The 10,000-nt window shown below is 45.3% G+C and overlaps 1 protein-coding gene across 1 annotated transcript in view; it reads right to left on the bottom strand.

Annotated features, from left to right (window-relative positions):
* Nucleotides 1-6,291, bottom strand: part of LOC311113039 (putative transcription factor Ovo-like 1) — a 13,109-nt gene extending 6,818 nt beyond the window's left edge. The window contains exon 1 of the mRNA XM_084156161.1: nt 5,903-6,291. Within this exon, the coding sequence (XP_084012287.1) occupies nt 5,903-6,002 (100 nt within the window). The 5' untranslated portion in view covers nt 6,003-6,291. The remainder of the gene's footprint in view (nt 1-5,902) is intronic.
* Nucleotides 6,292-10,000: the final 3,709 nt, after the last annotated feature.

The following is a 10,000-nucleotide window of genomic DNA, read 5'->3' as shown; positions in this document are numbered from 1 at the left end:
AGCTCTTTGTTAAGTGTTGCTGTCATTTTCAGTCGCTGTGGTAGCTGACATGTATAGTGTTGAGTCATCCGCATACATAGACACACTGGCTTTACTCAGAGCCAGCGGCATGTCGTTGGTAAAGATTTTAAAAGGTAAGAGGCCTAGACAGCTGCCCTGGGGAATTCCTGATTCGACCTGGATTTGGTTGGAGAGGCTTCCATTAAGGAACACCCTCTGTGTTCTGTTAGACAGGTAACTCTTTATCCACAATATAGCAGGGGGTGTAAAGCCATAACACAGCGACTGAAAATGACAGCAACACTTAACAAGAGCTGCAGTTAGTGGTCCTCTGTAGCTCAGCTGGTAGAGCACGGCGCTTGTAACGCCAAGGTAGTGGGTTCGATCCCCGGGACCACCCATACACAAAAATGTATGCACGCATGACTGTAAGTCGCTTTGGATAAAAGCGTCTGCTAAATGGCATATTATTATTATAACACATACAACACACATGGTTCGGAGGAAGGTTTTGGCTGAAACTGATTTTTCCTCCAATCTAGAGCCATTACTGTCATGCTAATTAAATATCAAAAATATGTATATTTTTCTCCATTTCTAAGCATACCTATAGAGCTCTATGTATCCTCTTGACTGGTGTTTTTTTGTTTTTTTTGTTAAAGAAACTAAATATGCTTCTCTGCATCTCTGCAAAAAAAATCTGGATGAAAGATTGAAAGGTCTTATTCAGGTCATGTTAGTTATTGCTTGCTTTTCTAAAGTCTTGCCAGATAAGATAGTTAGACAAGCTAGCTACTTTAAACTTGATTTATAGCCTGAAATGTCTTCTTGGTGGTCAAATTAATTTACAAGCATACAGTGCATTCGGAAAGTATTCAGACCCCTTCACTTTTTCCACATTTTGTTACGTTACAACCTTATTCTAAAATGGTTTAAATTAATTGTTTTCCCTCGTCAATCTACACACAATACCCCATAATGACAAAGCAGAAACAGGTTTTTAGACATTTTGCAAAAAAAACGGAATTATCACATTTACATAAGCATTCAGACCCTTTACTCAGTACTTTGGCAGTGATTACAGCCTCGAGTCTTCTTGGGTATGACGCTACAAGCTTGGCACACCTGTATTTGGGGAGTTTCTCCCATTCTTCTCTGCAGATCCTCTCAAGCTCTGTCAGGTTGGATGGGGAGAGTTGCTGCACAGCTATTTTCAGGTCTCTCCAGAGATGTTCGATCGGGTTCAAGTCCGGGCTCTGGCTGGGCCACTCAAGGACATTCAGAGACTTGTCCCGAAGCCACTCCTGCGTTGTCTTGGCTGTGTGCTTAGGGTCGGTGTCCTGTTGGAAGATGATCCTTTGCACCAGTCTTAGGTCCTGAGCGCTCTGGAGCAGGTTTTCATCAAGGATCTCTATGTACTTTGCTCCGTTCATCTTTCCCTCGATCCTGACCAGTCTCCCAGTCCCTGCCGCTGAAAAACATCCCCACAGCATCCTTCGCCGTTTGGGAAATTTTGGGCAAAATTTGAGTATACCCACTTCTCCAGACACCGGCTTAAGGCGCTTGCTCCCCCATAGACACCAATGGTCTACTTAGCTCATTGAAGTCCATTGAAACAGAAAAATGAGGAAGCCAGAGGTCTCGCTTCCTCTTCTGCCTCTCCTCTACTGACGGATCCGTGCACCTCGGAAGGAACCACTTACTAGGGAGAATAGGGGGGGAGGGGGAGGCCCAGCTATCAAAATTATGTTCCAGGACGTGACCACAAAGTTATACTCTTTCCTGGTCCAGTCAGTGTGCTCCCTCCTCAAAATACAACTGACATATATTTTCATAAATAATTATGATAAAACGTGGGCTTAAAAATGAAGTTTAGTCATTAATATATATATATATTTTTTTATGTAACAGTTTAATCTGAGGGAGCAGGTGCCCCCTATTCCCAGTGTCATATCGGGACAGGATGAAGTTGTGTTTACCATAACCGTTTAATGGCTCAACTGAAGCCATATTTCACTTAAAACAATCAAACACACACACACACACACACACACACACACACACCTGATTAGACATGTTGGTGAGTTGTTAACTCGAGCAGTTTGCTCACCCCTCCCTTCCCTTACACCAGTACCAAACGCGCCTCCAGGCAAACAATGATATTTGAAACCTTGGTTCAGTCTCGTCTTTGAAAACCTAATTTATGCTATCTAACAGCCTGAAACTAATGGTTTAATGCTATCAAACAGTCTTAAACTAACCAACCTGGTCTCATAGATTAGACCAGAGGTAGGTATCCCTGGTCCAGGAGTGCCGTAGGCACTTCATGTTTTTGATTTAACCAACCTGGAAGAGCAGGTGTGTTGAATTTAGGCAGTCACTGAACAGATCAATTAGTTCAGTTGGGGAACAAAATCCAGCAGTACCTGCGGCACTCCAGGAACAGGGTTACCTACCCCTGGTCTAGACGTAATTACATTTACATTTTAGCAGACGCTCTTATCCAGAGCGACTTACAGTTAAGTGAGTGCATACATTTTCATACTGGCCCCCCGTGGGAAACGAACCCACAACCCTGGCGTTGGAAGCGCCATGCTCTACCAACTGAGCTACAGGGGGACGATTACTAATACAGTAAACGTAAATCCTGAACACTCAAATGAGTATGATATTTTACGTCTGGTATGGTTACAGAAGACATAAGGTTACTTAAGGAAAAAAATAAAGTAGGGTGGTATAACCCAAAGGTTGTGTTTTTGAATCTCATCACGGACAACTTTAGCATTTTATCAACTTTGCAACTACTTACTATTTTTGAGTTACTTTGCAGCTATTTAGCATGTTAACTAACCCTTCCTCTAACTCTAAACTTAACCCTTTACCTAACCCTTCCTCTAACCCTAACCCTTTAATCTAACCTTAACCCCAAACCCTTAGTCCTAGCGTAGCTAACATTAGCCACCTAGCTAACGTTAGCCACAACAAATTGGAATTTGTAACATATCATTACATTTTGCAAATTCGTAACATTATTGTGTCCCGGATTTACATGTACTATGTTACGTCTATCCCTGAGTCCAGGTTGAACTAACGGTTTAATGAAAAAATATCAAACCGAGTGGAGGGTGAAGTCAAAGACAATGTATAGGCCTACTGTTGACCTAATATGATGACGTAGGTTAATATTCCAAACAATAGGCCTAGGTGCTAGCGTAACCTCGCATGGAGAGAGAGAGAGAGAGTCAACAGAAGAACAGGCGGTAGTGGTTTGGTGTGTTTGCTAAGGGTGGTGTATGATTGTGTGTAGGGAGACGAGGGTGCTTGCCCTAGTCCGTTATTTCACCAAAGCATCTACTATAGCCTAAACATTAACCAGCCCGCCGGGGGGCGCGCACACACACGCACGCACCCGCCCAGCGCGCTCAATGAAAATAATGCCTCTACCCAAGTTCGCACAGGCACTGTTAGTAGCATTTTTTTTCTCAACTTGGAAAAAAATATCTCCTGTGCCATTTTATTTATTTATTAATTGAAGCTACAAAACACAAATAATATAATAGCTACTAAGCACATGCGTTTCATTGTCCAATTATCAAATATTCTAGCTCAGAATTATGGATAGACATTTGTAAACTAACCTATGCTAAACGCATAATGTGATAAACGCCATGGAAGCATTGTTAGGACAATGATCACAGCTGTAGTTGGAGTGAAACACAAGTCGAGTCGGTGGGGCAGGTAACTTCACATAGCTGGGTAATAACTAAATTTACATTTACATTTACGTCATTTAGCAGACGCTCTTATCCAGAGCGACTTATAAATTGGTGCATTAACCTTATAGCCAGTGGGATAACCACTTTACAATGTTTTTTATTTTTTTTATTTTTTTGGGGGGGGTAGAAGGATTACTTTATCCTATTCCAGGTATTCCTTAAAGAGGTGGGGTTTCAAATGTCTCCGGAAGGTGGTGAGTGACTCCCCTGTCCTGGCGTCGTGAGGGAGCTTGTTCCACCATTGGGGTGCCAGAGCAGCGAACAGTTTTGACTGGGCTGAGCGGGAACTGGGCGGTGGGTTGCGGATAGCGTTGTCACCATGACTGCTGCTGGTGATTTGGCGCTTCACGCAATAACCTAACGTTCACATCTTTGGAGTTATAAATAGCCTTGGTTTTCAATCGTTTTCATAAAAAAACGTATTAAACTTAGGCTATTTGATAACAATCAAATACACATCAGCAAAAACAGATCTTACAGCTTACCCCATAACCACACTGAGAGGTTTAGTTTGTTTCTTACTTAAAACGTTTTTAATGTTTCTAAAATACATTAGTTCCGGAAGTGAAATATACCTCCTGCTGGGTGCTAATCTAACGGTCGGTTTTAGTACCAGAGACTTTTAAAGGATGTAAAAGGTAATGATTAAAAGTTACGGTTGGTGGGGGTCTCACACACAGGGAGCAGCCCTTTAGGTGAGTGTTTCCATTGGCATTTTAGTCGTTTAGTAGGCGCTCTTACCCAGAGCAATTAGGGTTAAGTGCCTTGCTCAAGGGCACATCGATAGACTTTTCACCCAGTCGGCTCGGGGATTCGAACCAGCAACCTTTCAGGCACTAACCCCAACGCTATTAACCGCTAGGCTACCTGCCTGTTATCAGTTGTTTGTTATCAGTTATCTGATACCACAGCCCCTAACAATAAAATAAAAAAAAAGCCCACCGGCACAATGGCGATTGTTCTCAGGACTGTGACGCAAGAGAGAGACCGATATCTAGCCTAGTTAAAGAAGAAGAAAATTAAAAGTCAGTTGGATATGAATGGAGGAGATGCAATCTACGATGAGGCTTGTTTGTCACAAAACAGATTCAAAGGCTGAATTTGAGGTGAAACGTTCCTCCATGTAAAACACTGGTAAATGTTCGGCTACTGTGTGGATTATGGCAAAATAAATCAAATACATTTTAGTCTGCATGGCAGGCAGTTAAAGGCATATCTGTTCTACACAGTAAGGCTACATCTAAAATCTATTGCAAACCAAGATCCACTTGTTTCATGAGGCGCCGCGGTATTGACTGCCGACAGGCTAACCAGGGCACATGTAAGATATGACAGGCCGTATGGGTGAGGTAGATAGGGGCAGTGCTGCAACCGGTTCCACCCCCTCTCTCTCTCTCTCTCTCTCTCTCCCCCTCTCTCTCCCTCTCTCTCTCTCTCTCTCTCTCTCTCTCTCTCTCTCTCTCTCTCTCTCTCTCTCTCTCTCTCTCTCTCTCTCTCCTACAAGGAAACTACTCGGGTCTGAAGATCGGACAGAAGGAGTTGTAACGGTGTCCTGGTTATCTTTGTGGCACACAGGGGAACAATGCCATACGCACTATAATTGGGCCTGGCCTGCTGCAACGCAATATCTTTACCTTTAGGCCAAGAAATGTTCAATAAAACCCACAACAAAAAAATTAATAATAATAATAAGTCATTTTGCAGACGCTTTTATCCAAAGCGACTTACAGTCATGTGTGCATACATTTTTACGTATGGGGTGGTCGAACCCACTACCCTGGCGTTACAAGCGCCATGCTCTACCAATTGAGCTACAGAGGACCACAAAATGGGTGTTAGAAGTCCTATGATCTATCCTGGAATATGGCCTGCAATGACAGTGGAAAAAAGTCGCCAAAACATTCCATCCCGATACTGTTGCAATGTAGCCCACCTACTCTTCTGGAGAAATCATTTTAACCGTTTCAGGTTGAGTTTTTGTTAAACCGTTATAGCCTAACAATGTATTCATCGTGTCAAGGAACGCTGATTTCCAGTTATTCGGTGCCACTGTGCTGCTGCTGCTGCTCGTGCTCCACCGAAACAAAAATGGTTTATTAACGGAACACAACCTCGAACTCTCTCACCTGGGATATAGACGTACCCGCGCTCGTGGTCTGGCAGCTCGCTCCAGTTCCGCTTACCGGGCGAGTGTCTCGCCTTCTTTACAAGGAAGGCTCGTGGCATGGTCGGTTTTTACGGTTAAACTGTCCTCTTCGTCTAATCAATAATACTCCAGGTAAACTGGTGAAGAAGAAAAAAAAGTGCTTCAAAATAAAACCTTCCCGTTTGAAAAATAAAACAAAACGGGAAGGATTGTTCCCCTCTTCTTCGCGCGCTCCGCCCTCCTTCTCCACCTTAACAACAAACTTTGTAGCTATGTAGTTTCAGTCTTCTAGCTCTCCCGTTTTCTTTCTCTTTCTATCCGTTCTTTTTCTCCACACACACACACACACACACACACACACACACACACACTGCAGGTGAGTTTGCTTGTTCAGGTGTGCCCGTACCTGCAGGCTACGTTCTATCCTCGGAGTTTGTCAGTGGGACGGCTGATACGTATTCCGATTCACCCACCCACACACAACACAACACAACACAACACAACACAACACAACACAACACAACACAACACAACACAACACAACACAACACAACACAACACAACACAACACAACACAACACAACACGGCGAATTCAGAGGTTGGTCCAAGCACAACACAGGTAGGCTAAGTCCTTTCTTTCCTTTATTCAGGAAGCACAGGTAGCAGCGCGCATGCGCCTCAGAAATAACGGTGACAAACTAGATCGGGGCCAGGCTAATACCTGTTCGACCGGTTTCTTCTTTTTTTACTCACTCCCTCCCTCTCTTTCTCCATTCCGTTTCGAGGTGGGAACGAGAAGAAGCGGTAGAAAATATGTTTAGAAAGGGGAGGGGGAAGGTTAGAGAACTTTTTCATTTTGTTATGTTACAGCCTTGTTCCAAAATTGATTATATAGTTTTCCCCCTCATCAATCTACACACAATACCCCATAATGACAAAGCAAAAACAGGTTTTTAGAAATTTTAGTAAATGTATAAAACATTTTTGGTGGAAATATCACATTTACATAAGTATTCAGACGCTTTACTCAGTACTTTGTTGAAGCACCTTTGGCAGCGATTACAGCCTCGAGTCTTCTTGGGTATGACGCTACAAGCTTGGCACACCTGTATTTGGGGAGTTTCTCCCATTCTTCTCTGCAGATCCTCTCAAGCTCTGTCAGGTTGGATGGGGAGCGTCGCTGCACAGTTATTTTCAGGTCTCTCCAGAGATGTTCGATCGGGTTCAAATCCGGGCTTTGGCTGGGCCACTCAAGGACATTCAGAGACATCCCCACATGATGCTGCCACCACCATGCTTCACCATAGGGATGGTGCCAAGTTTCCTCCAGACGTGACGCTTGGCATTCAGGCCAAAGAGTTCAACCTTGGTTTCATCAGACCAGAGAATCTTGTTTTTCATGGTCTGAGAGTCCTTTAGGTGCCTTTTGGCAAACTCCACGTGGGATCTCATGTGCTTTTTACTGAGGAGTGGCTTCCGTCTGGCCACTCTACCATAAAGGCCTGATTGGTGGAGTGCTGCAGAGATGGTTGTCCTTCTGAAAGTTTCTCCCATCTCCACAGAGGAACTCTGGAGCTCTGTCAGAGTGACCATCGGGTTCTTGGTCACCTCCCTGCCAAGGCCCTTCTCCCCTGATTGCTCAGTTTGGACGTGCGGCCAGCTCTAGGAAGAGTCTTGGTGGTTCCAAACTTCTTCCATTTAAGAATGATGGAGGCCACTTTGTCCTTGGGGACCTTCAATGCTGCAGATATGTTTTGGTACCCTTCCCCAGATCTGTGCCTCGACACAATCCTGTCTCGGAGCTCTACGGACAATTCCTTCGACCTCATGGCTTAGTTTTTGCTCTGACATGCATTGTCAACTGTGGGACCTTATATAGACAGGTGTGTGCCTTTCCAAATCATGTCCAATCACAGGTGGACTCCAATCAAGTTGTAGAAACATCTCAAGGATGATCAATGGAAACAGGATGCACCTGAGCTCAATTTCGAGTCTCATAGCAAAGGGTCTGAATACTTATGTAAATAAGGTATTTCTATTTTTTTTTTAATGATAAATGAGCAAACATTTCAAAAAATCTGTTTTCGCCTTGTCGTTATGGGGTATTGTGTGTAGATTGATGAGGAAAAAAACTGAAAAGGAAGATTGCCTGTAATGTTTGTAATTTATTTATTGATAATTAAATGGTAGCTATACTCTCAGTATTGGGGGAGGTAGAGCGAGGGAGGAAAGCTATACTCTCAGTATTGGGGGAGGTAGAGCGAGGGAGGAAAGCTATATTCTCAGTATTGGGGGAGGTAGAGCAAGGGAGGAAAGCTATACTCTCAGTATTGGGGGAGGTAGAGCAAGGGAGGAAAGCTATTCTCTCAGTATTGGGGGAGGTAGAGCGAGGGAGGAAAGCTATACTCTCAGTATTGGGGGAGGTAGAGCGAGGGAGGAAAGCTATACTCTCAGTATTGGGGGAGGTAGAGCGAGGGAGGAAAGCTATACTCTCAGTATTGGGGGAGGTAGAGCGAGGGAGGAAAGCTATACTCTCAGTATTGGGGGAGGTAGAGCGAGGGAGGAAAGCTATACTCTCAGTATTGGGGGAGGTAGAGCGAGGGAGGAAAGCTATACTCTCAGTATTGGGGGAGGTAGAGCGAGGGAGGAAAGCTATACTCTCAGTATTGGGGGAGGTAGAGCGAGGGAGGAATAAAGAGGGGATAATAGAAGGAGTGAGAGATACTAGATTTGGAATAAGATAAAGAGAGAAAGGAGAGAGAAGGAGAGAGAGAGAGAGAGAGAGCGAGGAGAGAGAGAGAGAGAGAGAGAGGAGAGAGAGAGAGAGAGAGGAGAGAGAAGGAGATGGAGAAGGAGAGAGAGAAGGAGAGAAAGAACGAGAGAGAATGAGAGAGAGAAGGAGAGATAGAAGGAGAGAGAGAAGGAGAGAGAGAAGGAGAGAGAGGAGAGAGAGAAGGAGAGAGAGATAAGGAGAGAGAGAGAAGGAGAGAGAGAGAAGGAGAGAGAGAGAAGGAAAGAGAGAGAGAAGGAGAGAGAGGAGAGAGAGGAGAGAGAGAGAGAGAGAGAGAGGAGAGAGAAGGAGATGGAGAAGGAGAGAGAGAAGGAGAGAGAAGGAGACAGAGAAGGAGAGATAGAAGGAGAGAGAGAAGGAGAGAGAGAAGGAGAGAGAGAGAGAAGGAGAGAGAGAGAGAAGGAGAGAGAGGAGAGAGAGGAGAGAGAGAGAGAAGGAGAGAGAGGAGAGAGAGGAGAGAGAGAAGGAGAGAGAGAGAAGGAGAGAGAGAAGGAGAGAGAGAAGGAGAGCGAGGAAGAGAGAGATGTAGAATGAACAGTATGCTGTCTGGGCTGTCAGAGTGGTTGGGGCAGAACAGCCACCCTCCTCCTTTGCCTCCCTCATCCCTTTCGCTCTCTCTCCCTCCTCCTTCTCCTCCTCCTCTCCTCCTCTCTCTCCTTCCTCCTTCTATCCTCCTCCTCTCCTCCTCTCTCTCCCTTCTCCTTCTATCCTCCTTCTCTCTCTCCCTCCATCCGTACCTGTTCCTCTCCTCTTCCTCTCCTCCTCCTCTCCTCCTCCTCTCCTCCTACTCTCTCTCCCTCCATCCATACCTGTTCCTCTCCTCTTCCTCTCCTCCTCCTCTCCTCCTCCTCTCCTCCTCTCTCTCTCCCTCCATCCGTACCTGTTACTCTCCTCCTCCTCCTCTCCTCCTCCTCTCCTCCTCTCTCTCCCTCCATCCATACCTGTTCCTCTCCTCTCCTCCTCTCCTCCTCTCCTCCTCTCCTCCTCCTTCTGTCTCTCAATCCATCCGTACCTGTTCTTCTCCTCCTCCTCTCCTCCTCCTACTCTCCTCCTCTCCTCCTCTCTCTCCCTCCATCCATACCTGTTCCTCTCCTCTTCCTCTCCTCCTCCTCTCCTCCTCCTCTCCTCCTCTCTCTCCCTCCTCCTTCTATCCTCCTCCTCTCCTCCTCTCTCCCTCCTCCTTCTATCCTCCTTCTCTCTCTCCCTCCATCCGTACCTGTTCCTCTCCTCCTCCTCTCTCTCCCTCCATCCGTACCTGTTCCTCTCCTCCTCTTTTAATTGTTTCC

Source organism: Coregonus lavaretus (assembly GCF_964263955.1).
Source record: "Coregonus lavaretus genome assembly, chromosome: 39".
NCBI classification, from domain to species: Eukaryota; Metazoa; Chordata; class Actinopteri; order Salmoniformes; family Salmonidae; genus Coregonus; species Coregonus lavaretus.
The sequence above is the reverse complement of the archived record's forward strand: the minus strand, read 5'-3'. Positions and strand labels throughout refer to the sequence as shown.